A 27,952-nucleotide genomic window follows, 5' to 3' on the forward strand; every position below is an offset into this window, starting at 1 on the left:
TCGCACCAGGATCCACGGTTCTGTCTCTTTTTCTTGTGCTCCCAAGTGGGCGAGCTACGGCGCCGGCCCTCCACGGCCATGCCGGGTGCAGTCTCCTCCACAGGGTCTTAGGGTCCAGCCGCTGACACGAAGTTCCGCCCCCTAATGGCCCTCTCCATCCCACTTCATCCGCTGGTTGCTTTAACTCGTGGCACCGCCCGGACACCCTTATGACCCCACCCCCATGTAGTCCCACAGCATATCCTTCGGCTCTTGGACCCCACCCCTGCCCCCTCTAGCTTGACTGTGGCCACGCCACTAACCGTTAGCCACACCCACATATAGCCCCGCCCCTCTAGGCTCCACCCCCGGAGGCCAGTGGTAGGGTGGCGGCTGGCCCAGCCGGGCCCCGCCCACCCTCCGCCCGCCCTCCGCCCTAGGCGCTGGGTTGGAGCGGGCCGGGCACTGCGGGGCAGGGCGAGCGCGGCGGCCCGGGGGCTCGGAGGCGAAGATGGCGTCAGGCAGGCGTGCCCCGCGCACCGGGCTGCTGGAACTGCGCGCCGGGGCGGGCTCGGGGGCTGGAGGCGACCGGTGGCAGCGGGTGCTGCTCAGTCTAGAGGAGGACGCGCTGACCGTGAGCCCCGCCGATGGCGAGCCCGGCCCGGAGCCCGGTGCCCAGCGGGAGCCGGAGCCCGCGCAGCTGAACGGCGCCGCCGAACCGGGCGCCAAGTCCCCGCCGCTGCCGGAGGCGCTGCTGCTCCAGCGGCGCCGCGTGACGGTGCGCAAGGCCGACGCCGGCGGGCTGGGTATCAGCATTAAAGGTGGGCGCGGGGCCACCGAGCGCACGGGTCGTGGTGTCTGTGGGACCGCCGAGGGCGCAGAGGTCGCGAGGGCTGGCAGCGTATTGAGGACATGGAGTTGGATGGCTTCTGTCTGGGGGGTAAGGGCGTCTGAGAGGACAGAGGGAACCGAGGGCACCAGGAGCACCAAGGTCGGAGAGGGCTTTGAGGTCTCAGTCAGAAGGCACAGGTGTGGAGGGCGTTGGGGACTCACCAAGGACACGTGTGAGTGGGGAGTTCTGTGTGGAGGCAAAGAGATCTGAGACTGGTTGCCTAGTCTAGGGTTGCATGGCGATCAAGAACAACAGGGACCCCAGGAGAGCAAAGGATGGAGAAAGGAGACTGAGGCCTGGGGTGCTACTAGGGCAGGGAGGGGGAAGTCTTCAAGACACAACCGAGGTGGGAGGGAGGAGTAAGGCCTGGAGTAGGAAGCATGGCTGGTGGGGAGATTGGAGACTAGCTGGAGGCGCCAGCTGGGCTGGGCTCACAGACGGGGGCCAGAAAGGACCTAGAAATCTGAGGACCTAGAAAGGCTGTGGACCTAGGTGAAGAGCCCTAACAGCTGGGTTTGAGTTTCCTGATCTGACCATTTCCACCTTCCACAGGATTGAGGTGGGCTCTCAGCCCCCAGTACTGACAGCTTTCTTTAGGGGGCAACCCAGACTGAAGTCCAGAATCAGCTGTGTGAACTTAGACAAGTCATTTCCCATCTCCGGACCTCAGTTTCCTCAACTATATAATGAGGGTAATGGTAGAATTGGGATGTTTCTATGAAAACAGGAGTCCAAAGTACTCACCCTGCCAGCACATAGTAGGTGCCTGGAGAATTATGGCTGTTAGATGAGAGGAAGAATAGAGGTCACGAGAGACTCCCAAAGTAGCTAACCTCGTGCTAAAAAAACTGCACACCCCAGCTGTTGGGTTCACCATTCCTTCCTGAAGGGGTGGGGATGGTGGTGACTTGGCTACCACTGTGTGCCAAGTGCTGTGCCCAGTACTCTAGGCTCATGATCCACTTCATCCTGGCAACGAGTACTAAAAGGTAGGAAGCATAATCCTCATTTAGTAGGTGAAGAAACTGAGACTCAGAAAAGTAAAATGGTTTTCCCAGGGTCACACAGTCAGTGAGCGACAGAGCTGGGATTTGAACCTCAGTTATGAGGCCCCTAGAGAGTGTCCAGAGGAGTCGGTTCTTCCCCATGGAAGGGCAAACTTCCATGCAGCCAACCAAAGGGATCTAAAAGGGGAAAATGGGAAAGCCAGGGAGTGGGCACCAGTTTTGCCTTCAAACTCCGGCATGGGATAGGGCAACAGATCAATCCAGAAATTGTACACTCAATGTGTTAAAACAGGAAGGAACTTAGAGTTCACACAGAGTTCCATTTTGCAGATGGACAAACTGAGTCTTGGAGAGGAGGGGGACTTTCCAAGGTCACATAAAGTTACCTCCTAGCGTCATACTTCCAGGTGGGAGTAGGGGTACTTTTTGGAGGTGTCAGGGGAATACCAGCTCCATTCAGTTCTTCATGTATGGAGACTGGGCTCCTGTTGCAACGTTGACCTTTCCTTTAGGGTCCAGCCCAGCCCAGGCATCCAAGAATAATCATGGATTCAAACTGAACTGAAGTCCCTAATTTCAGGCAGAAGAGGGCAGATAGATATAAATAGAAACTCCTTCCTTTCCTAGGTCTCACGCTCTGTGTGGTGCAATGAACAAACTGTTGGGCCTGTGTGGGGGTCTGGAGAGGCATTCCAGTCCTACTTCTGCCACCAGTTTGTTGGGTGACATTGGAATTATGACCTGGGCCACTTGTTCCTCATCTTTGAGGATGGAGCACTAGTATGATACCTGAGGGCCTGACTTGTAGTCTACCATAGAGTTAAGAGTGTTGGTTCTGGAGCCAGGAGACCTAGGTTCAAATACTGGCTTTGCCGCTAACCAGCTGGGTGACCTTGGGCAAGGGGCTTCTCTCTACACTTCAATTTTCCTAGTAGGAATCTGAGCATGCCTGTGTCACTGGGGTGTTGTGGAGATGCAACGAGACAAGATTGAAAGCATTTAGCATGGTGTTATTACTGTTTCTGATTTTAAAAGGACATTCAAGAATTTAGAAATAAAGCAATGTGGTAAAATGTATTAGGTTTTTTTTTTTGGCTGCGTTGGGTCTTTGTTGCTGTGCGCGGGCTTCCTCTAGTTGTGGTGAGCAGGGGCTACTCCTTGTTGTGGTGCGTGGGCTTCTCATTGCCGTGGCTTCTCTTGTTGCGGAGCATGGGCTCTAGGCGTTCAGGCTTCAGTAGTTGTGGCGCGTGGGCTCAGTAGTTGTGGCTTGCAGGCTCAGTAGTTGTGACACGCGGGCTTAGTTACTCTGCGGCATGTGGGATCTTCCCGGACCAGGGCTCAAACTCATGTCCCCTGCATTGGCAGGCAGATTCTTAACCACTGCACCACCAGGGAAGTCCCCAGATAGGCTTTTGAAATCTCTAGACTCTAAGGCCTTGGTTTCTAGCCTGGATCCTAGGTTGTAAAGCTTTCTGATTGCTAAAGAGATCCTTCGTGGCCATAGCAATAGCTGACTTCTATCTTTATTCTTTTTTTTTTTGCGGTATGCGGGCCTCTCACTGTTGTGGCCTCTCCCATTGCGGAGCACAGGCTCCGGACACGCAGGCTCAGCGGCCATGGCTCACGGGCCCAGCCGCTCCGTGGCATGTGGGATCTTCCCGGACGGGGCACGAACCCGTGTCCCCTGCCTCGGCAGGTGGACTGTCAACCACTGCACCACCAGGGAAGCCCTCTGTCTTTATTCTTGATTAGAAGCTATCAGTGGGTTCCCCCATTATGGGAAAATTGCTTAAAATCCAAAATAAAATAAGAAAAAAGTTTCTGAAGGACCTTGTAAGTTACTCAAACACTGGTGAACACCCAAAGCATTTAACCAAAAGATACATTATAACATTATAAATCTAGAAAATGACTTGCAAGTGTTATTAGTGTCCTAACTTCTAAGGCTCTTTTCTGAGATTCTCTTTACTCTCCACTCCCCATTTCCCAGCACTGGTTTGGACACGGTGAGAGACCTTCAGAAATAATTTTGCCTCGATGTGACTCGCAAGTGTTGGAGTGTCTGCCTCAGTTTCTTCCTCTTTCCGTGCTTGTGCAGGGGGCCGAGAGAACAAGATGCCTATTCTCATTTCCAAGATCTTCAAGGGCCTGGCAGCCGACCAGACGGAGGCCCTCTTTGTAGGGGATGCCATCCTGTCTGTGAATGGGGAAGACCTTTCCTCTGCCACCCATGATGAGGCGGTGCAAGTCCTAAAGAAGACAGGCAAAGAAGTGGTGCTTGAGGGTAAGCATTGGGGACCCCAGGGGTGTTCAGTTCTTCCCTACCTTCCCCAGGCCTCATGCAGTGTGGGCTGGGAGGTGGGCAGGGTTGAAAACAGAAACAGAACTTGGGGATCCGCCTTGAGACAGCAAGGGCGGTGGCCCAGAGCCAGGCTGACCTGGCTTTCATTTCCTCTCTCCCACTCCCTAGCTCTGTGGCCTTGGACGAGTCACCTCATTCCCCTGAGCCTTACTTTCCTCATCTGTAGGGCAGGGATGTAACTTCTGCCTTACTGGGTTGTGGAAGGAGGACAAAAGGTCCATGGCAGGCAGGGTCTGCCACCCAGTGAGTGACTCAGGGGAAGAGAAGGGCGGGGACTGGCAAAGGGGCGGCTAAGATTCTTTCCTGAGGAGCCAGGGGAGCTCTCAACTCTGAGTTCTCCTAAAACCCTGAGACCCATCTTGCTTTGGGAGGGGACTTGGCCTTTATGTTGCAGGACATCAAATACTTCCAGCTAGGCTCAGAGAGGAGTATTATTTTTGGGCGGGGGGGACTTGGTGGCTCCCCTCCACTATCCCGTCACTGTGGGTCTTAGCTGAGACCTTGGCTTTCTCCGGGACTCAGTTTCCCATAGGTTGTTACAGTCTCTTGCTGGGGTGGTCCCAACTTCTGCCTTTTGCCAGCTCTGTCAGGAGGTTTCTGCTCTGCTCAGCCCTTTCATCAAACTCCACTCTGTGGGATAGGGAGGGTAGGAGGGAGATGCAAGAGGGAGGGGATATGGGGATATATGTATACATATAGCTGATTCACTGTTATACAGCAGAAAGTAACACAACATTGTAAAGCAATTATGCTCCAATAAAGATGTTAAAAAAACCCAAAAACCAAACCCCCAAAAAAACTCCACTCTCTCAGTTCCGGAAGCCATGGGGGCCTGAAGAATGTGTCTTTGGCTCCTGGCCCAGAACAGGCACACGGAGGTGGCGGGGGCTGATGGAGAATGCCATGGCCAGTGAAGCTGCAGAGCTGAGCCCCAGGCTCAGATCCTGATAGGTTGCCTTTGTGTCCCCAAAGAGGTCTCCAAGAGGCCACAGAGACAAACAGGCTCTGGATCCCTGGGTGATCTTTGGCATTCTTGACCTAAATTCTCTATTGTTTTGTTTTATTTTATATTTTATTATCTATTTAAATGTACTGTGTGTCTATTTAAATGCTACTGTTGCATTTTAAAAATATATACTGAAAGCTGACTCTGCAGTATTGGTCCCTAAAAGCTTAAGTATATCAATCATATTTTAACAGCAAAATTAAATAACAAGATCACACATTAATGATATGGATATAGGAGACTTTCCCTCCCATATGCCTCATCACTCTGATATTTATAGCCAGTAATGCAGTTTAAACAGTTGAAATTCATCAAAGTGTCATATTTTGGTTGACTTGAAAAGCTCTTTTAGTCTCTGCTGTTTGAAAGTTTAGTCCATGGATGGTAAAATTTCTACTGTAGACACATTTCTGATCCACGCCAAGGTCCCCTTCACCTCCTCATCTTTAGGTAAAGAATGTCTCTATCTGCCTTCTCAGTGTGGATCATTCTGAGAGGGTAGCATCTCTGAGTGTTAGACGTTTGAAGCGTCTCCTGGTTTCGGGGCTAATACCCAAGCCTTCTACCTCATTTACTCCATTCCTTCCTCACTAAAGCCAAGAAGCATTTCCAGAGACCTACTATGTACCTGATTTGCAGAGCATTGGGTCAGAAGCTAAAGCAGACCCGGCCCTTCCTGAAGGAGCCCACCAGTGAGTGGGGGAGACAAAATATGAACACTGTCTTCTCCACACAAACTATTTAAAAATCAGCGTCTAAAATCCTGTCTGCTCTGTAATTAATCTGGCCTTAGGCAAGACCCTCGTCTTCTCTGGGGCTCAGTTTTCATATCTGTTGGGGTTAAGCTAGATCAGAGATGACCAACAGCTTTCGAGTGTTAGCTTCCTTGGTGGCTGCTGAGAGTTCCATATTTGGAAAGATTGGGAGGTCTTATCTGGGCTCAGCAGAAAGGAGCTGGAATTGATTAGCAATGTCTGCTGCACATAGAGTAGGGAAGAGAAATACCATGTGTAACATCCCAGGACTGAGGGTTTCCAGCACTTATGTTCTCTAAGACTTTTCATAGGGCAAGAGCTTTCCTTGGCAAACGCTGCCCCAGGCTGCTGGATGGAGCCTGGCCTGCCTCTTGCCCAGCATAGGATTTGGCACAAGGTAGGCACTCTATAAATGTTAGTGACTCCCCTCCTGTCCCATAGCATTTATATAGAATTGGTATTATTTCCTCCTTAAATGTTTGGTAGCATTCTCCAGGGAAGCTACCTTTATAGAAAGGTTTTGTTTGTTTGTTTGTTTGTTTTGCCACACTGTGCAGCATGTGGGATCTTAGTTCCCCTACCAGGGATCGAACCCTGGACCCCTGCAGTGAAAGTGCGGAGTCCTAACCACTGGACCGCCAGGGAATTCCCGATTTTAATGTCTTTAATAAGGCAATTTAGATGATCTGTTTTTTTTTCTTTTCTTGGTAGTTTATGTCTTGCAAGGAATTTGTCCATTTCATCTAAATTGTCAAATTTCTCAGCATAAAGTTGTTTATAATCTTCTGGTATTTTTCCTCCCTTTTGGATGACAGCCCTCTCCTGCTTTCTCTTTCTCTCCTCCTCCCTTTGTACTGCTCTACTCAGTGGTTTCAAGGGGACTCTCAGTCTCGTGGGGCAGATAGCTGAGCAAACCTACCAGATCACCATCCTGTCACAGGTGCTGAGATGGGGTCTGCGCAGGGATTGGAGGAGGCCGGTGGTCAGGAAAGACTTCCTGGAGGAGGGGATGCTGGCACTTTATGAACAATAAGCAGATGTGGGTATGGGGTGGCGAAAGGGCATTCTGGGAAGGGGAGCTGTGTGAGCAAAACCACGAAGGGGTGAAATGACTTGACTTACCTGCGGAGTTTCCTGGGAAGTAATTCAGCTTTATCTGAGCCTAGGTGTGAGTGGAGAAAGAGAGGGCTATTCAGACTGACAGATTCTGCAGGGCCTTGAGTGCCAGACTAAAGGAATTTGGAGGGAAACAGAGCGGTTAAAGGGTTTTCAGCAGAGGCTCACATGGTCAGCTCTGGGCTTTACAGCATCAACCTGGTTTGGAGGGAGGCAACAGTAGATGCAGAATGGCAACAAAGAGGCTGGGGCCACGAGCAGGAGGGAGATGGTGGTGGTTTGACCTAAGCAGGTTTGAATAAAAAGAGGAGTCTCGAGGTTGTAGCCTTCATGTTAGTTTTTTCCCAGCTTTTTCTTAGTTGAAGTCTCTGTCTGAGCTGCTCTCCAGCAGGCTTGTAGAAGGAGGTAATTCCACCCAGTGCGGGTGAGCACTGGCGTCAAGACTCTTTGAATCGCACAGGTGATCTGAAAAGCCTGGAAGACATGAGGGATCTAGGATGCTGGGTTGTGACTGGTCCTCGAGATTTGGGGGAGTTTGTGGAGACTGGGCAGCTGCCCCAGTCTGGAGCCAGAGCTCCTGGAAGCCTCTCTGGGCTTAGGATCCTCCCAAGCACCCAATCACTGGTCACATTGTTCAGAACTTCCCTGCCCTCATCCCACTTCTAAGACCACCTCCAAGGGCCCATGGCCTGTCCTTTGGATGTGAACTTGGCAGGGCAGCTGGGCATCTTTTCTGAGGTCTGGGGCTTGTTGGGTACAGAGCTTCCTGAGAACATCCTAGAAGAAAAGATGTCACTAGCAAACTGCAGTTGCCAGCCAGAACCCTACTTCCCTGGCCTAAGTCAGGGGCTCAGCTGGGTATCAGCAACCCCAGCCTGCCTTCTAGACCTTTTCCTCTCTGAGGGCAGGAGTTTGCACAAGTGTCTTGAGCCTATTCTCAGCTATAGCGATGTATTTGTGACCAGAGTCTGGACCCAAGCTGACAGCCAACACGCCTCTGTCTGCTGCTTAGAGAGGCCCATTGTGTGCAAGGATCTGGAAGCAGGGCCAGCCTGGGCCCTTGGAGACCAGGCCTGGGGGAAAAGGGAGGGACAGCCAAATGCCTCCCCTCCCTCCACCTGCAGTGAGGCTGACAAGACACAGGTAACAGGGAGCCTCTGATGCATTAAAAAATAATACTAAAGGACAAAAATGAATAAAGCCAATTTTAGTACTTTGTACAAAGTAGAGAAGGTTCACCCCACACAAAGATCAGGCTTTTAAAAGATACAGGCATGGGACTTCCCTGGTGGTGCAGTGGTTAAGAATCTGCATGCCAGTGCAGGGGACACAGGTTCGAGCCCTGGTCTGGGAAGATCCCACATGCCACAGAGCAACTAAGCCCGTGAGCCACAACTACTGAGCCCGCACGCCTGGAGCCGGTGCTCCACAACAGGAGAAGCCACCGCAATGAGAAGCCCACGCACAGCAACGCAACTAGAGAAAGCCCATGCACAGCAACGAAGACCCAACGCAGCCAAAAAATAAATTTATTAAAAAAAAAAAGATACAGGCGTAGAGTAGCATGTACATAAAAGACACAGAGAGTAGTAGGAATTGCTATAATCCCTGCTTTACAGACAAAGTCACCAAGATTTGTTGAGAATAAATAACTTTCTTCAAGACATACAACTAATAAATTGGCTGACTCAGAATTCAAAACTAGGTCTGTCTGATTGCAGAGGCCACTATTGACTCTGCCTTGGATAATACCTACCTCTCATAGTTGTTTGCAACATAAAAAAATAATGCATGTAACATGCTGGGACCAGTGTGCATAAGTAGGCACTCATTTATTTTATTTGCTATTTATAAGGATGAGACAATGCATTTGAGGTTTATGGCACAATTCCACACAGTAAACGTTTGATAAACGTCAACCTTTGTCGTCATCACATCAGCAGCAGCATTTTTGTTTTCTCCAGTAAACCTGAAGGTCTCTGCAGGCAGGAGTCATGTGTAGTTTGCCTCAGAGCCCCAAGCCTGGCACCAAGCCCAGCACACATTAGATGTTGGTGAGTTTGGGGGGAATGATCACCTAGGGGACATCCCTGACCGTTTCTACTTTGCCTTTAACCTCCTCAATTGCAGTTCACTTTCCTAAATGTTTAAGATGGGGCTTAAGGCTCAAGCTGGGCTTGACTGATCCCTGAGAGTTTCCACTGTGAGTCCTCAAAACTCCAAGGCCAGGCCCCTGCCAGCTCATCGCCTGGGAGATGGACACTGCCAAGTGTCCTGCCTGAGATTTGGCTCAATACATCACCCCTGTCAAAAGTGGGATGTTATTAATGGATGCAGCTAATTTGAGGCCACTCCATGCAGCTTAGCCGAGTGATGCTGTGCCTGAGAGGTGCCTGAGGGACCTGTGTTCTGGGAACAGAGGCATGAATGGAGCCCCCGTCCAGTCCTCCCATGGCTGCAAAGACCTGTTGTTCTAATCATTGTTCTCAAGAAAACATTAATTTGGCTGCACACCCATACGGCTTAGGGCCATGTGATTCCCCACAGACAAAACTTGGCTTAATTCAGTCCTGGCCTGTTCCCTGGATCTTTGATTAAAATGCTTGTGGAGCTCTGGAGGCAGGTTTTGGCCTTGATTAGCTATGTGAGCTTGGCTGCTGGTGGTGGTGGTGGAAATTATAATGATAAGAATGTTAATGATAGTGATGGTATGTCTGCTGTTTAATGAGCACCTACAGTGTGCTGGATACTGTGCTAGGTGCCTTCCATATGCTTTCTCGTTGCATCCTCAAAACCACCCTTATGATTCAAGGTACCTTATTCATTCCATTCTACAGATGAGAACACTGAAACTCAGAGAGGTGAAGCTTTTGCCCGAGGTCACACAGGGGCAGAGATGGAATTTGAGGTCAGATCTGTCAGATGTCAAAACCCATATTCTTAAATTTTTTTTAAAAAAGTAATTATTAATTCATTTTTTGGCTGCGTTGGGTCTTCCTTGTTGCATGCGGGCTTTCTCTAGTTGCGACGAGTGGGGGCTGCTCTTCATTGCAGTGCACGGGTTTCTCATTGCGGTGGTTTCTCTTGTTGTGGAGCATGGGCTCCAGGCACGCAGGCTTCAGTAGTTGTGGCGCAGGGGCTTAGTTGGTCCGCGGCATGTGGGATCTTCCCCGACCAGGGTTCGAACCCGTGTCCCCTGCTCTTGGCAGGCAGATTCTTTTTTTTTTTTTTTTTTTTGGCGGTACGCGGGCCTCTCACTGTTGTGGCCTCTCCCGTTGTGGAGCACAGGCTCCGGACACGCAGGCTCAGCGGCCATGGCTCATGGGCCCAGCTGCTCTGTGGCATGTGGGATCCTCCCGGACTGGGGCACGAACCCGCGTCCCCTGAATCAGCAGGCGGACTCTCAACCACTGCGCCACCAGGGAAGCCCTTTTATTTGTTTTTAACAAAAGTTTATTCTTAAATGTACAGTATGTTCCAAGACAACACTTCATTCTAGCTATAGGTGGCAACAGATGTTATGGCAGAGAATCCAGATGTTTAAACAGGAATGGAATTAATGATCATCATTGCCTCAGACACAAGGAGCAGATTACTTTTTGCCAGATTTCCTTTTTTTGCAGATTTATTTATTACTTTTTTATTTATTTAATTTTATTTTTGGCTGCATGGGTCTTAGGTGCGGCATGCGGGATCTTCGTTGAGGCATGTGGGATCTTTTGTTGTGGCACGCAGGCTTCTCTCTAGTTGTGGTGCGCAGGCTCCAGGGCGTGTGGGCTCTGTAGTTTGCAGCTCTCTGTGCAAGCTCAGTAGTTGTGATGCACGGGCTTAGTTGCCCTGCGGCATGTGGGATCTTAGTTCCCTGACCAGGGATTGAACCCGTGTCCTCTGCATTGTAAGGCGGAGTCTTTATCACTGACCACCAGGCAAGTCCCTACCAGATTTCTTAATTCCACCCGTGGTCAGGGGCCTTTCCCCGGGGCTTCGCTTTTAGCTCCTCAAGTTTTTTCTGCTCCTTCTTCTGTTTCTGCTTGAATTGCCTTCAGGGACTTCTTGCCACCTTTGTGGCCCAACATGGCACCTGCCGCCCCTTCCCCAGACCCTGATGGTATATTTTTGAAAAACAGAGTTTAAAAAAAATGTGAAAAGTAATATATCCTTAATTAAAAAAAAAACAAACAGGAGAGTGTAAAGCAATTATCTTCTCATACCCATGGCTAATATTTTCACACACTTCCAGAGAAAGGTTTCCATATTTGTTTTTATCATTGAGCAAGTTGAGGACCTCTTTCCAACTCAGCACATGTAGCTCTGTTTCATTCTCTTTATTATTATTATTATTTTTGCGGTACGTGGGCCTCTCACTGTTGTGGCCTCTCCCGTTGCGGAGCACAGGCTCCGGACGCGCAGGCCCAGCGGCCATGGCTCACGGGCCCAGCCGCTCCGCGGCACGTGGGATCCTCCCGGACCGGGGCACGAACCCACGTCCCCTGCATCGGCAGGCGGACTCCCAACCACTGCGCCACCAGGGAAGCCCTATTATTATTATTTTTAAAAATAAATTTATTTATTTATTTTTGGCTGTGTTTGGGTCTTTGTTGCTGCGTGTGGACTTTCTCTAGTTGCGGCTAGTGGGGGCTACTCTTCGTTGCAGTACGCGGGCTTCTCATTGTGGTGGCTTCTCTTGTTGCGGAGCACGGGGTCTAGGTGCTTGGGCTTCAGTAATTGCAGCACGCAGGCTCAGTAGTTGTGGCTCGTGGGCTCTAGAGTGCAGGCTCAGTAGTTGTGGTGCAGAGACTTAGTTGCTCTGTGGCATATGGGATCTTCCCGGACCAGGGCTCGAACCCGTGTCCCATGCATTGGCAGGCGGATTCTTACTTAACCACTGTGCCACCAGGCAAGTCTTCATTCTCTTAAATGGTTGCATAATATCCCATTATTGGGATTCAGACATTCATCTCACAAATATTTATTGAGCCCTTGCTCTATGCCAAGACTCGATGTAAGGCACTGGGGATGTAGCTGTGAACAGGACTGAGTGGTCTGCCAGGAACTCAACTTTTAAAAATAAAAATAATTTATTTGGCTGTATTGGGTCTTAGTTGCAGCACGCAGGATCTTCGTTGGCATGCAGGATCTTTTGTTGCAGCTCACGGGCTTCTCTCTAGTTGTGAGATGGCGTGTGGGCCTAGTTTCCCCATGGCATGTGGGACCTTAGTTCCCCCAGCAGGGATCGAACCCGCGTGCCCTGCATGGAAGGCGGATTTTCAACCACTGGACCAGGGAAGTCCCGAGCTCACTTCTTGTATTTAGCAACCCCTATTCATGGGATTCAAGTTGCTCCTAGCCTCTTGTGCCATAGACAATGATGCCATGACCCCTCTATGCACCTGTGAACGTTTATCTGAAGGGGATTCCTGCAAAGGGTATTGCATGTTCAAAGTGTTCATGTGCCTTTAGGATCTTGATAGATGGTGCCCCCTATACTGTACAAGGGTGTGGAAGGTCAGATTTTATGCCCCAGAGTGTGGCAATCCAGGCAGCTCTGCTGCAAGGCCTGCCAGTGGCTGGGAACTATGTATAGTCCAGCCTTGCTGGACCAGCAGGACCTCAAAGATCATCCAGAGCCCGTTGGAATGCCAAGTCCTCTCCTCAGCATCCTGGGTGGGCAGGTGGGAAACTTGGACTTGAATCCTCACAATGCCTTACTCAGAAAGCTGGCATATCAGTGCCAATTATATAGGCAAGCAAACTGAGGCTCAGAGAGACTGTGGGACTTGCCAAGGCCGGAGAGTAAGCGTCAGGGCCTGGATTGAAGTCTTTGTCTGTCTGTCTGTCATGACATCCTGTGCTCATCCCCTTATACTGTCATACTAAGAATAGTAGCAGAAATAATAACCACACTGCTATTTATTGAAGACCTATTCTCTGCCAGGCAGGACAAAGTGCTTTACAAGCATTGAATCTCAGTATGTTAGGAGATAGATATATTTTACTCCCATTATAAAGATGAAGATGTAGAGGCTCACAGAAGTCAAGTCACTTGTCCAGGGTCACAGAGCAAGGAAGTTAAACCCAAGCCTGCCTCACTCTAGAGCCCAATTCAATGTTGTCTCCATCCTGAGAAGCCCCAGGCTTGTCAATATTCATTTATTTAACACATTTCTTATTTACTGATTACCAGGTATATGTCAGGTACTATTCTTGATGCTGGGGATATCCTAAAAAGCAAGGAAACATGTCCCTGCCTTTATGGAACTGACATTTTGGTTAGAGGAGAGAGGCTGTAGACTAGTAAGCAAATGGATACATCATGTAATTTCAGGCAGGGGCAAGTAAATGAGCACCCACTGAACAGACAAGGAACAGCTTGAGCTTAGGGGACAGGCTTTAGCCAAGACTCAAAGCCAAAACGTTCAGTCATAAACATTTATTGAGCACTGGGATAAGTACTGGGGATACTGTGTTGAGCCAGAACAGATGTATCCCCTTCTCTCTGCAACACATATGTTCCCTCCCAATTGTCCTGGGCCAGGCAAATGGTCCTGCCTTGCCTCTGTTCCTTGCATTTCTAGTGGAATCTATTCCTGGCTCCTTGGGGTCAGGGCTGGCTTCTCTCCTTGGCAGAGCTGGCAGTCGGGGCCTCTGGAAGGGGCAGGGTGTCCTGTGTCTGTTTCAACTTTCCTGAGGAGGAAGGGCGCACGTATCTGCTTTACCAGGCTCCTGGGCTAGAGGTTTGGCTGGGGAGGGTGTGGACACCAGTTGGGTCTATCCTTGGGGGTCTCAAGAATGCTGGCCACAGGGTCATGGTCCTGCCCTCAGCTCTCTAGGACACTGCCTTTGGGCAGCCCCGCCCTGCCTGGCTGGGTGACTCAGGCAGAAATCAGAGCAGGGAGGAGGCCTCAGAGCTGGGCTATTTATGGCCACACTCTGGGGGCCCCAGCACCCCACCCCCACTCTGGGACAGGCTGATTGGTTGGTGAAGTGCAAGCCGTGTTTCAGACACCAGCTGGTATGCTGTCCATCTATAGCATGTTCCTGTGGGAGAGGAGAAGGAGGACCCACTTCTGGGATGGCCTGGGTGAGCAGGGCCTCTGGTAGTTTCTCTCGCTTCAAAGGTGACAAATATTCATTTGCTGAGCACGTAGCATCGGAGATCCCTGCTGGATTCTGGGGGGTACAGAGACGAGTCAGTCAGGGTACCTGCCTTCACAGTGCTCCCAGCCTGGAGGAGAACACGGACTCCCACATGGACACATAGGGAAGTGGGGTCTAGGGGACTGCAGAGGTGGTGGGCGTGGAGGTTCCAGAGCGGGTATCTGGGAAGGTTTCCTAGAGAGGCGATGTCTGAGCTGAGCCAGGACCTTCTGGGCTGTGGCACCTTCTCCCGCCTGCTGAACGAACCTGTCCTGCCCTGGCGTTCATTTCTCCATTCACAGAGCACTGACTCTGGGTTTGAATCAAGCCTGGTTTCTGTCTTCTAGGAGCTCCCAGTTTGGTGCGAGAGACAGCCCCAACACACAAAATCACAGCAGAGTTCTAAGTGTGGGCGGAACCTGTGTCATATGTTTTATATCATCTTATTTAATTATAACGTCTCTCTGAGGTACACATCATTATGCAGATTGAGGGCCAGAGAGGTGAATTACCTCGTCCATGATCACATAGCTAGACAGAGCTGGAATTCAAATCCTAGAGTGCCTGTCTCCAAACCGTGTACTAAGGGCATTCTGTGCAGGGAGAACTGCATTTTTAGAGGCATTTGGAAGCTCCTACAGCTTCTGAGAGCTCTGAGGAGGTTAGTATAATTGGATTAGAGAGCGAGATTGGGGATGTGGCAGGAGGTAAAGTCAGCAAGGTAGGCAGGGCTCAGGTCCTGGAGAGCCTTGCAGTTGGGTGAAGAGTGCAGGGAGCCAGAGCATGGCTTTGAGTAGGGGAGGGACGTAGTTAATTATAGTAGGGAGATATATCAGTTGCAGCCTGAGTCGGAGTGGGGGGAATGGGTGGGTGCTGTATTAGTTAGGATGCTTTTGTCTGCAAGTAACAGGAACCCAATTCAAAGAGGTTTAAACATTGAAGAAAATACGTTTTCTTCCAGAATACATAAAGTCAGCATGGCTCCAGGGTGGATTAATTTAAGGATTCACCATCCTCAGTGTGTGGACCCCAATCCTGGGGTCAAAGTGACTATCATCGGTTTAGGACCAACTCCCCCCTCCCCGCAACTTCTAAAGGCTAAAGAGGAAGGGAAGGGAGTATATTTTCCCTCACAGCTCATTGGACAGAATTGTATCATCTGCCCCATTCTAAGCTAATCACAAGCAAGAGGGATGGAATGATCATGATTTGCTTTGACCAGTCAAGATTTTCCCCCTGGGCTGGGGAGAAGCCCAGCCTTTTGGGCTCTGGGTTCTGTTAGCAAGGAGAAAAAAAAGTAGGGGAATGGTTTGGCTGTCAGGTAGGCTGTGATGTGTCCCACCTCTATCACCCCTTGAGACATAATCCTGGGGTAAGTCATTGCTGTAATGGTGAGGATGAGTCATTTTTAGTCTTAGTTCCCAATCTTCAGACCTAGACTTTGTTCTCTCAAAAAAATCTGCTCTTGTTTTCAATATAACTTCTCTTCCAACCCCAATAGGGCTTGTAACTCCCTCTCACTTTCACCCCTGTTTGCCTTGGATCCTATCTGAGCCTCAGGGCCAGTCTCCTGCAACAGAAATAGCTTCTTATGTGGTTCTTCCAGGGAGCTGGGCCAAGAACTGCTTCCCCACCCCTTCCTGGTCTGTCCGCTCACAGGCAGAGCATACTGACTGGGCCTTGACTGCAGACATCAGATGACTAGCAAGCCAGATGGCCATGGGAGTAGAGGTGGCTGAGAGGAGAGGAAGAGAGGCTGCCCAAGGGCTAGCAGGCATAGGTACTATTCAGTAGGGCAGCAGAGGGGACAGCCTGGCTGGGAGAAGAGAGACCAGTGCTCGGGCAAGACTTTTAACCACTTTGATGTACACACTGTCCTTCTAGCAGCTCATTTTAGAAATAGGAGACTGCTGCTCATCAGAATTGGGAACAGTCCAGATGCTGGGACAGATGTGGCAGACACTACTGGTTGTCTGTCTTCCAACCGTTTCCCCTTCTTCCATGTTACCAGAGCCTGATTTAATTGGGTGGGAATATGCTCAGCCCTAGAGGCTGAATTGTGATTGGTCTAAATTAATCATGGCTATTCACTCTTACTAATGATTTGCTAGAAGTTGGCATGCAGCCCAGTCAGGCCAGTGAGATATAAGGCTTCATGGAAATATTTACCTCTCTGATAAGAGGGAGATGTGAGGAGACAGCCCTTTTTCTGCCTGCCTCCTCCCTTCTTGCTTTGGGTTTTGTCATGTAAGGAATGATTAGCTTGAGCCTGTTGCAACCATCCTGTGGTCATGAGGGGAAGGCCAGAGAATGGCAGAGATCCAATGGCAGAGAGGCCTATCCAGGATCCAATGTCATTGAGCCACTGAACCAATCCTGAAATTGCCTTCCTCTAGACTTCTTGTTACATGAAATCATAAATATCTTTATTGCTTAAGGCACTGTTATCATATATTCTATTATTTGCAGCCAAACTCAACTAATTGATAGAATAAGAATGCCAAAATGCTTTATTATCAGTTAGCTTTAATTGATTGGTTGTGGCTGCCATGGAACACTATGACTGATTTGTGATGGCTTCCTTGAGCAAGGGATAAACAAGTGGCAGCTCAAGTGTCACATGTTTACCATCCCAGTCCTACCTAGAGCCAGTCCAACACCTGGCACATATTAGGTGCTCAAGAAAACTGACTTGTCTCTGAAACTCTTCTCCCACCAAGCTCTTCTCAGATCAACCCTGTCCTCATGTTGCCTTTCACTTCTAGCTGCCCTTTGTTACTGACATCTTCCTTTTGTCAAAAGGCATTGAATCCAGGCCCCAGTCAAGACTCTTTTGGTTGCAAATATCATAACTCCTGTTGGAATGGCAGTCTGACTTTCTAAATGAGGAGTATCAGAAACCAGAACATTAGCAGATGCCTGGCAGGGCTTTCCCTCTGTCTCTCAACATGCATCTCCACTGATTTTCTCTCCCTACAAATTAGCTCTCTCCTCTTCTCTGTCCTCACTGCAGAAGGTGGTTGCCCCTATAGCTTTCAAGTGTGTTCAAGACATTAGTGTAGGATCTCTCAACAGTCTCAATTTGGGTAGCCTAGTGTGGGTAAGGGGTTGACCCCTGGTCCAGCTAACATAGCCAGGAGAGCAGGATCACATATCAGAACATGACTTTATGGGTCAGTTGGGCAGAGGAACTGAATAAAAAGTTCAGTTCCTCTGAATTTTGTACAAGCCACATTTCAAGTACTCAATAGCTACATGCGGCTAGTGGCTACTGTGCTGGACAGTGTATACAGAGAACGTTTTCATAATCATAGAAATCATTGTCTCTGTTGGACAATGCTATTCTAGAAGGAGTCCACTATACTCACTCAGTGATGACTGGTCAGAGCTAAGAGGGCCTCTAGACATCATATTGGTTAGGGTACAAGTTGTGCTGCTGTAACCAGATCCCCATAAAATACTATGGCTTAAATATAATAGAGGCTCCTTACTTTCTTATGTAACAGTTCAAGTCTGACATGGCAGTCCAGAGTCTCAGCATCCATTTATTTCTGTTTGTTAGTCAGCCTTTTAGAGTGTGGCTCATGTTCTCCTGGTCAAGATGGTGCCCCACCAGCCTGTGTTCTAGCCAGCTCAACCTGTCAAGGGAAAAGACAGGGAAAGGAAGGTCGTGCCCCTTTCTTTTTTCTTTTAAATTTATTTATTTATTTATTTATTTATTTATTTATTTATTTATTTATTTATTTTTGGCTGCACTGGGTCTTTGCTGCTTCGCGCAGGCTTTCTCTAGTTGTGGCGAGCGGGGGCTACTCTTCGTTGGGGTGCATGGGCTTCTCATTGCGGTGGCTTCTCTTGTTGCAGCTCTAGGCACGTGGGCTTCAGTAGTTGCAGCACATGGGCTCAGTAGTTGTGGCACACGGGCTTAGTTGCTCCGCGGCATGTGGGATCTTCCTGGACCAGGGCGTGCCCCTTTCTTTAATGGGCAGAACTTGGTAGCTGCACACATCTCTTCTGCTGTCATCCTATTGGCCAGACTTGGTCAAATGGGCACTAATAGCTGCAAGGGAACCTAGAAAATGAAGTCTTAAAATGGAAGTTTATCACTATCTTGGAGGAAAATTAGCAGCCTCCACCATAGGACTATCTCATGCAGCCCCTCCTTTTTGCAGATGAGAAGACTGAAGAGATAGAGGCAAACAATGGGACAGTGACAGAGCAGCCACATCTTCTGACTCCCGGTGTCCTCTCACTGCCTTGCTGCAGCTGTTGCCCATTCCCTTTAAGCAACCATCCTGAAGCTCTAAACACTTAAACTTAAGTGGTTAGAACTTAGTTATGTGGCCACACCTAGCTGCAAAGGAGGCTGGGAAATGTAGTCTTTCTTCCAAGTGGCCATGTGTCTATAAACCAAGGGAAAAGTGAGAGAATGGATGGTGGCATGCATCCAGAATTTTCTACCATGCTTCCCTGTCCGAGACTTTAGCCTAGAGGAGGATAGTGATAGTGGACATAAATTAAACTTTTAATGAATTAGTGACAATTGTGATGTGTGCTACGTGGGAGCCCATGTCACAGTGGTAACTGCTGACCTCTCCCCTAACCAGTCAAGTACATGAAAGAGGTCTCACCATATTTCAAGAACTCTGCCAGTGGGACCTCGGTTGGCTGGGACTCGCCTCCTGCCTCACCCCTTCAGCGGCAGCCTTCCTCCCCTGGCCTCCCACCCCGGGACCTCCATGATGCCAAACACATGTCCTTGAAGATGGCATATGTCTCGAGGAGGTGCACCCCCACTGACCCGGAGACCAGGTAAGCCTGGCGTAGGGGGCAACTCAGACAGACATGCCCTCGTGTTAGGTAGTGGGGCCAAAGGAAAGATTCCCTTGTGTTGCAAAGTGGCAAGCACGATGCACAGACGTAGTAGGTGCTTAAGAAATGTTTGTTGAATGGATGCAAGGGTGAAGTTATGGGGATGATAGTGTGCTTTGCTTCTCTCTTCTCCCTCTGGGCAATTCACATCTGAGGAGGAACTTGGTCTGCCAAGGAGCCCTGGATTCCAGTCTTGGTTCTCCTTGAACTAGTCCCTTTTCCTCACTAACCTTTAGATTCCCCTTTGTGAAACAAGGATATCGGACTCAGTGATCCCCTCAAGTCTCTTCCAACTCTGCTGAGGTTCTGAGATGTCTGGTAACGTTTGTGTCAGGGCCGTGGAAGGTTACCATCCCTCACATCTGCGCAGCCTTTAACACCGATGATAAGATTGATACCAGCCAACATTACTGAGTGTTTATCACGCACGACTTAACTGTCACAGCAACTCTACAGGCAAAGTCCTATTATTTCACCCCCATTTTGTAGATGAGGACAGAGAAAGTAACCTGCCCAAGATCACACAACCTGGAAGGAATGGAGCTTGCCTCGTTTCCAGGTAGCCCTCTCTGCTTCAGAAGCTTCAGGTGCTTGAGTGATGATGGTGGTGAATGCAGTCTATGTTGATTAAACGCGGTGTGCAGTATTGGGGTGGTGTGTATATGGCTTGGGCATGAAAGGCTTGTGCTGTGGGTCCTAGTTACAGCTGAGCTTCAATGCCAGGCCAATGCCCAGCATTGCCCTGAAGGGCTGATTAATGTTCAGCATCCGTATCTCCTGGCCCTGCTTGTTGCCCCAGCCCCAGCCTGCCCCCATGAGGCAAGAACAAGTGAATCACAGGTCACTTACAGGTGCTCCACTAAAGGGGCCTTGTGTGTTGGGTGAAGGTGAGGTGGTGTCAGTCCTTCCTGAGACTCATAGAACTTTAGGTTAATTGTGGATCCCAGCCTGATCCCACACATCACCTGAAGCATGTGTGTACCTATATTTCTATGTGTGTCTACATGTAGATGGCATTTAAATACAAGCGTTTGTGGGTATATGTGAGCATTTGCACAGGCAGGGGTGTAGATTTGTGCATATGTGTTAATATTTGTATGTGTATACTCATGTATGTACATGTGCCTGATTTGTGTACATATGTGTAACTTGAATATAACTGGGTTTCCATATCAGCACAATATCCCAGTCAAAGGAACACAATCTGGTAACCAAAATGTAATGAAAAATATTTCAAACTTTTACTTAGTGTTAGGATTACATTGGGCTGCAAGTATCAGAAACCCCAGCACGAAATGGCTTAATAAGTGAAGAGTTAATTTTTCCACATGTTTAAAAAGAAGTCCAGCGGTCAGCTGTTTAGGCTGCTGTTGCTGCTCAAGAATGCCCTCAAGGCATCAGGCTTCCAGCTTCCTTTTTTTATTTTTATTTTTTTAATTTTTTTTTCGGCCGCACGACATGGCTTGTGGGATTCTAATTCCCTGACCAGGGATTGAACCCGTGCCCTTGGCAGTGACAGTGCGGAGTCCTAACCACTGGACTGCCAGGGAATTCCCCTTCTGCCATCTTTATTGTGGATTTTCTTCTTCCTGGAAGCAGGATGGTGGCTGCATCTCCAAGCATGTGTCCATATTCCAGACAGGAAGAAGGGAAAGGACAAAGGAACTTTTCTCCTGGTATTTTGTTCTATTGCTGCATAACAAGCCATCCAAAAATTTAGTGGCTTAGAAGATAACAGTTTATTATTTTTCACAATTCTGTAATCTGGGCTGGATCAGCCGGCCAGTTCTGTTCTATGTGGTATCTGCTGGGCATGGAAGTCCAAGATGGCTGTTTCACCCACGTGCCAGCTGGGGTGGTTGGAACAGCTGGAGGCTGGCTAAGCATTCCGCTTTCAGTATGACCTTTCTGTATGGCTAGCTTGTTCTTCTCAAGGTGGGTGGCCTCGGGCTAGTTGGATTTCATGATGGCTTGGGAATGCCCGAATGGCACTTCTGCCACATTTTATTTGTCAAACCAAGTCACAAGGCCAAGTAGAGGAGAAAGAAGCTTCACCTCTTGATGAGAGAGGTGCACCGTGTGTATAGGGAGGGATGAATTTGGTGGAGGTCACCTTTGGAAACTAACTACCACAGCTGGGAAGGCTTTACCTTTCATTTGGGAAGGGACACCCTCCCCAGAGCCTTCTCTCTCTCATCGGTCAGAACTGGGTCAATGGCCAGGGCTAGCTGCAAGGGAGCTCTGTAGTGGAGGAAGGCAGAGGCGGAGGGCATTGGAATGGATGTGTGTGAGCCGTTCTCCAGTTTCTGACCCACTTCACTGTTTACAGAAAAGCCAAAGGGGAGTGAATCTTTAATGCCCCACAGAACATTTGAAAGTCCTCTCCCTGTCACTAACTCCTCTTGTACCTCCCTGAAACCTTTCCCCCACACTTACCTGTGTGGCTTTTTCTCTCCCTGCCCTTTTCCCTTCTCCATTCCCCAGCTCTTTTTTTTTTTTTTTTTTTTCCACACCACGGATCTTCGTTCCCCAACCAGGGATGGAACTCGTGCCCCCTGCATTGGAAGCATGGAGTCCTAAGCATCAGACTGCTAGGGAAGTTCCCTGCCCCCCACCTCTTTTTATGTAGACCATCTCAGGCTACCAAGCCTCTTCAGTTGCTGTGTCCACACCCCTACCCCGTCAGTGCGTTACTTTGGTTCTGTACCACAAAGGAGAACCTGGGAGATGGCCCAGCAAGACAGTCCTTCTCCTTAGAAACCAGGAGGACAGGGCAAAATCATGAATCCTCGCACAGTGATAATTTTGGCTCCCGTCACACATGTTTGAGTGTGTGTGTTTGTGTGTATATGCCTATGTGTGTGTGTGTGAGATAGTCTCTTATCCTGAGATAAGATAGATAAGCCCCATGAGGCTCCAACAACTGTGGCTGGAGCCCTGCAGCGAGTGTCGCTCCTGATTCTGTCATGGACATCCCCTGTGGTTTCTTCTGGTTTTGTGGTAGATGGGGTTTCCTGGGCCAGATTTCAGGGTTGGGTACCTGCAGCCCAGTGGACGGGCCCTCCCCTCCACCTCATTTGTGCCTGCAGGTATCTGGAGATCTGTTCAGCAGATGGCCGGGACACCCTCTTCCTGAGGGCTAAGGATGAGGCTAGCGCCAGGTCGTGGGCAGCTGCCATCCAAGCCCAGGTCAACGCTCTGATGCCCTGGGTCAAGGACGAGCTGCAGGCGCTGCTGTCAGCCACCAGCACAGCCGGGAGCCAGGACATCAAGCAGATCGGCTGGCTGACTGAGCAGGTGCCTGCAGGGCCCGGGACCTATCCTCCCCACTCTTCCCTTGTCCTGGAGCTGACCCAAATCCCATTGCCCCTCACTGCCTCACCCCTCTCTGGCCCTCTGACCTCTCCCCTCTCCGTCCTTCCTCACTGCTGCCTTGTCCCCTGCAGCTGCCCAGTGGGGGCACAGCACCCACCTTGGCCCTGCTGACCGAAAAGGAGCTGCTCCTCTACTGCTGTCTCCCCCAGACCCGTGAGGCCCTGAGCCGGCCGGCCCGTACTGCCCCGCTCATCACCACCAGGTATCTGCGGACAGGCAGGACTGTGTGTCCCACCCAGAGCTTGGGGAGTGATGCTCTAGATGGACCTCAGAAGCTGGGGATTCCAGCCCTATCCTGCCCTGAGTTATTCCCCAGGTGGCCTGAAGCGAATCTCTGCCTTGTCTGGGCCCTGGTTTCCTCGTCTGTAAAATGGGGGCTTGGAACAGAAGGATATGAGGTCCCACCAGTCACTCATTCATTGATGCCTACTCTGCCCAACCTTGTGCTGTGTGGTTCAGGAGACAGAGAGCCCCCAGAGGCTCCGCCCTCAGGGAGTCCCCAGCCTGGCAGGGGAGACTGACCCGGGAACAGACTTTAGGATGCAGAGTTGTAGGAACCACTTAACTCTACCTGGCCTGGTGGGGGAAGTCTTCGGGCAGAAGGTGACATTTGAGCTGGACTTTGACAGATGAGTAGAAGTTTGCTATTTAAGAAAGGCTGGAAAAGCATCTCACACAGAGGGAACAACACAGTCAACGGTACAGAGGCATGAAGGGCTCTCGCACGTTCATGGAGCTGTGAGTGTGCTATAACCAGTTTGTAGACTCTCTGCAGGAAATGGAGAGGCAGGGAGTTGGCAGGGCCTGATCTTGCAGAGCCTCTATTGGCTGGTTAAGGAATGTTAGCCTTATCTTAAGAGCTGGGGCAGAGTTGAAGAGTTTGAGCCTGGGAGTGAGGTGGCTCTTTGGGTTGTGTTTTTTTTTTTTTTTCTGCGGTACGCGGGCCTCTCACCCTTGTGGTCTCTCCTGTTGCGGGGCACAGGCTCTGGACGCGCAGGCCCAGCGGCCATGGCTCATGGGCCCAGCCGCTCCGCGGCACGTGGGATCCTCCCGGACTGGGGCATGAACCCGTGTCCCCTGCATCGGCAGGCGGACTCCCAACCCCTGCGCCACCAGGGAAGCCCTGGGTTGTGTTTTAAAAGAATCCATGTTGCTGCCACCTGGAAAATATGCTGGGGGTGGGGGTGGATGGGAACAGTCATGCAGGAGAGCTGGTGGAGGTAGGTGGAGGCAGCAGATGGAGAAGGAAGGCCGCATTTGCATTGGAAAACACATGGGTGGTAAAATTAACCAGGCTTAGTACTCACCAGATGGGGAGGGTGAGGGAGGTGTCCGGATGAATGGATGAATGGGAGGTTTGGAGCTTGTGTCTGGGGGAGCAGTGGGACTGGGGGTGGGAGTGCAAAGGGAGGAGGTCAGAGCAAGACGCTGAGTTGAGTCCAGAGTGTGCAAGGGACAGGTAGGGAGCTTGGGTAGGAAACTTGGAGACTTGTGGGTCTGTAGTTTAGGGCTGCAAAGTAGGGGACTGGGTATCAGAAGCAGCTCCAAGGGGGAATGAAGCTACGAGAGAAAGTATGTGGAGTGAGGAGCAAAGAGGGCTAAGGAACAGAACTCTGGGGTCTGCTGCCCAGAGAGGGGCATTGAACTGCCCAAGGTTACACAGCAAGTGAGAGTCAAGCTGCGGGGTCTCGGCCCTTGTTGTCCATGTCTCCTCACTCTGGGCTGGGCTCTGGCGTACGTGTCAGGAGCCTGCTGCCTACCAGGGATAAGCAGGTCATGAATTGCCTGCCTAATTAAGTGATTCATTAATTCAGGTCACAAATGTTTACTGAGCACCTACTATATGTCAGGCATTGTTTTAGTTGCTGGGAATATAGTGGCGAACAATTAGACAAAAATTTGTACCCTAGATGATGTTCTGGAGAAAAAGACAAAAGCCAACCAAAACAGTGAAAAGTAATTATAACTTCTGGTACCATAAAGAAAAGTAAGGCTAGTGGGTGATAGGGAGGGGTGCCACTTTAGACAGAGAGGTCAGGGAAGCCTTCTCAGAGGAGATGGCACTTGAGCAAAGGTCTGAAGGAAGTGAGCAATGCAGATAATCAGGGAAGCGTGTGCTCGGCCGAGGGAACCGCAGAGGTGCTGAGGCAGGAGTGTGCTTGGCGTGTCTGAAGACATCAGAACGGTTGGAGCCGAGGGGGCAAGGGGAAGGGTGGCAGGAGATGGTCTCCTGTGAGTCAATCAGTGGCTGTCTGGAAGTCCTGTCCCCACATTAGGTGGCAAAGGAGTCGCAGGGTCCCTTCCCAGGTAACCACCCTCGTGGCCCAGAACTACCTCCCTGCTGCCTGAGGCCTCATGCTTAGCCCTCTGCCCCCTGCCCCCAGGCTGGTGCACTCAGGCCCCTCCAAGGGCTCCTTGTCCTACGATGCAGAGCTCTCTTTTGCCCTGCGCACGGGTACGCGCCACGGTGTGGACACTCACCTGTTCAGCGTGGAGTCACCGCAGGAGCTGGCTGCCTGGACCCGCCAGCTGGTGGATGGCTGTCACCGGGCTGCTGAGGGTGTGCAGGAGGTGTCGACAGGTGGGCTGGGTGGATCTGGGAGTGCCTTTCTGGTAACAAACCTCTTATCCCCAGGGGCCTTCAAGTTTCCTTCTTTAGGGTGCTTCAGGAGGGGGAGAGAGAGTGGGATTTGGGGTCTCTGAGGGCCCTCTGTTTTGGATGTGCAGGTGCCCTGGTAGGTAGTGAGACTTTTCCCAGGGGTTTTCTCGTGCCGGCTTTGTGACTCTGCTGGTGAGGATATGAGAGATGGCACTTGGAGTAGGGTTGCCAGAAAAAATACAGGACACTCACTTAGATTTGAATTTCAGGTAAAACAACAAATAATGTTTTGGTATAAGTATGTCCAAATGATCCATCGCTTATCTGAAATTCACATTTAACTGGGCAAGTCTACAGGCCTCTAAGGTCTCCAAAGGCCATGCTTGGTGGGTCTGCTGATGCCTTTATAGGGAGTGGGCCTCCTGTCCAAAGCAGAGTTGAAGCTCCCCCTTTCCACCTTGGCTGCTGGCAGTGGGACTGGAAGTGGGGTATAGGTTTTCTGCCTGCTCATCCTTCTGTATTTCAGAGTGTGGGTGACTCTATACAGGGTGGGTGTACAAATGGCATTGACAGTGAGCCTCCCACCTCCAGTGGCATTCAAGTTCTGCTTTTGGAGCTGCCAGTGGGGATTGGAGGTAGGGCTTGCGGTCTCTGAGGTGTCGCTGTGCCCATGCCCACACCCTCCCCACAGCCTGCACATGGAACGGCCGTCCCTGCAGCCTCTCTGTGCATATTGACAAAGGCTTCACACTGTGGGCGGCTGAGCCAGGTGCGGCCCAAGTTGTGCTGCTCCGACAACCCTTTGAGAAGCTGCAGATGTCCTCCGACGATGGTGCCAGTCTCCTTTTCCTGGACTTCGGGGGCGCTGAAGGAGAGATTGTGAGTGGAGGGGCTGGGGGGTGATGCTGTCCGGGGGCCCAGGCTGGATGGGGCTCCTGACCCTTCTCTCCGTCCACCCTGCAGCAGCTGGACCTGCATTCATGCCCCAAAACAATGGTCTTCATCATCCACTCCTTCCTCTCGGCCAAAGTCACCCGTCTGGGGCTCTTAGCCTAGAGGTCGTCAGATGCATTAGCCCTGAAGAGGGGGTGTCCACCACATGGCCTGACCTGGCCCTCCGCTGATTGCCTGCTTACCGCTGGGCTGAGGGAAGGGAGAGGAAAGGAACAAGGAGGCAGAGACCCAGCCCCTGAGAGGCTGGGACCCAGACTCAGGACACAGTGGATCCTGCCAGTGATGTGGTAGCCTCCCTGCTGCTCCCCCCACCCACACCAGTGCCTTTTGTGGAGAGATATTTTGTGTATGCAGAAGCCATTCCGAGCCTGGGACCTGCCCCTCTGGGGATCTTGACCCTAGCTGACAACTGCCAGGCCTCCCAGGGGCCCCTAAACTGTCCCCAGAGGCCCCATCTGAAGCTGGAGTTCCCTGGGGTCTGTGTCAAGAGAAAGAGGAGGAGCCTTTCTGTTCATTTCTCCCATCAGCTCTACCACCTTGAGGCATCTGGTTTTTCTCTTCATCCTCTCTCTCTCATCCTTAGTCTCGGATAAATAAACAGCCTGTGAGTACATAGGCAGCCTGGCCCAGTGTCTGTGGTTTGTACCTTGGCCTGTGGGTGCTGTAGTGGCCCCTGTAGTTGCAAGAGGGACCAGACCCAGGACTGGAGCCCCTTTCCCTAGAGAAGAGCAGACCTTTAACCACAGGGCCAAAAAAGAATCTATTGGTTATCTACTATTGCATAACAAATTACCCCCAAATTTCACAGCTTAAAACAGTGAACATTTATTCTCTTTCAAGTTCTGTGGATTAGGAATTTGAGAGGGGCTAAGCTGGGTTGTTCTTGCCTCAGGGTCTTTCATGAGGATATAGTCAAGGTGTCTGCTGCACTCATCTGAAGGCTTGACTGGGGCTAGAGGATCTGTTTCCAATATTTTTCACTTATGGATGTTGGCAGGAAGCCCTAGTTCCTCACCACATGGGCCTAATTATGGGGCTGCTTGAGTGTGCTCATGACAAGAAGGTTGGCTTCACCCAGAGTGAGTGACACAGAAGAGAGAACCAAGAGGGGTCCACAATGCCTCTTATCACCCACTCTTGGCTGTCACATACTGTCACTTTTGCTTTATTCTATTCATTAGAAGTGAGTCACTAATCCCAGCCCACGCTCAAGGGGAGGGGAATTAGGCTCCACCTCTTGAAGAATTTGTGGACCTATTTTATTTATTTATTTATTTAAACATCTTTTGTGTGTGGACCTATTTTAAAACCATCATAGAGAGCCTCTCGCTCCTTTCCTGCAGAAGGGAGGACGCTTGGAGTGTGCTTCGTGGAATGTTTCTTTGGAATCTGTACCATGCAGCTGGCTGCATATGAGCCCCAGTTGCTTGCGTTGTCCAGAAAAATTACCGTGATGACAGTAACGATAGCTTACATTTAGAGAGTGCTTGCTATGTGCTAGGCACTGTACATACATTTCCTCATTGGATCCTCACCACGTATCTATGTTGATAGGCACGGCAGTCTCCATTACACAGGTAAGAAAACGGGGGCTCAGAACAGGAGAGTGACTTGCCCGAAGTCACACAGCTATGAAATGTCTGAGCTTGATTCAAACTAGGTTTTTCTGACTGCAGAGCCCTTGTTCACCTTAGAGACTTTCTGGCCCTGCACCATCCACTAGAAATATAATGCAAGCCACATTTGTAATTACCAATTTTCTAGTAGCCATATTTTTAAAAGTAAGAAAAAACAGATGAAAATAATTTTAATAATAAATTTTATTTAACCCAGTAGATCCAAAATGTTACCACTTCAACACATATTATAAAAATTCATTAATGAAATGTTTTACATTCTTT

General features: G+C 50.2%; 2 protein-coding genes across 2 annotated transcripts in view; both read left to right on the forward strand.

The window, feature by feature from the left end:
• Positions 1-394: 394 nt before the first annotated feature.
• Positions 395-27,895, forward strand: SNTA1 (syntrophin alpha 1). The gene is made up of 8 exons (XM_079943982.1): positions 395-800; positions 3,977-4,162; positions 18,859-19,063; positions 22,213-22,420; positions 22,570-22,700; positions 24,883-25,079; positions 25,789-25,976; positions 26,061-27,895. Exons 1-8 carry the CDS (start codon positions 491-493, stop codon positions 26,151-26,153), a joined length of 1,518 nt encoding a protein of 505 aa, XP_079800108.1. The 5' UTR covers positions 395-490; the 3' UTR covers positions 26,154-27,895.
• The window catches only part of CDK5RAP1 (CDK5RAP1 mitochondrial tRNA methylthiotransferase), a 73,631-nt gene continuing 68,270 nt past the window's right edge, over positions 22,592-27,952 (forward strand). Inside the window, exon 1 of the mRNA XM_079943979.1 lies at positions 22,592-22,700. The gene's annotated coding sequence lies outside the window, so the exon portion shown is untranslated. The remainder of the gene's footprint in view (positions 22,701-27,952) is intronic.

Source organism: Stenella coeruleoalba (genome assembly GCF_951394435.1).
Source record: "Stenella coeruleoalba genome assembly, chromosome: 15".
In the NCBI taxonomy this organism is placed as follows: domain Eukaryota; kingdom Metazoa; phylum Chordata; class Mammalia; order Artiodactyla; family Delphinidae; genus Stenella; species Stenella coeruleoalba.

What these genes read in the sequence shown, in the direction of transcription:
- SNTA1 (XM_079943982.1), top strand. Translation starts at nt 491, where the DNA reads ATGGCGTCAGGCAGGCGTGCCCCGCGCACCGGGCTGCTGGAACTGCGC. An exon ending in CCCACTGACCCGGAGACCAG is followed by an intron (nt 19,064 to 22,212) that starts GTAAGCCTGGCG and finishes TTGTGCCTGCAG; the next exon opens with GTATCTGGAGATCTGTTCAG. An exon ending in GGGGCGCTGAAGGAGAGATT is followed by an intron (nt 25,977 to 26,060) that starts GTGAGTGGAGGG and finishes TCCACCCTGCAG; the next exon opens with CAGCTGGACCTGCATTCATG.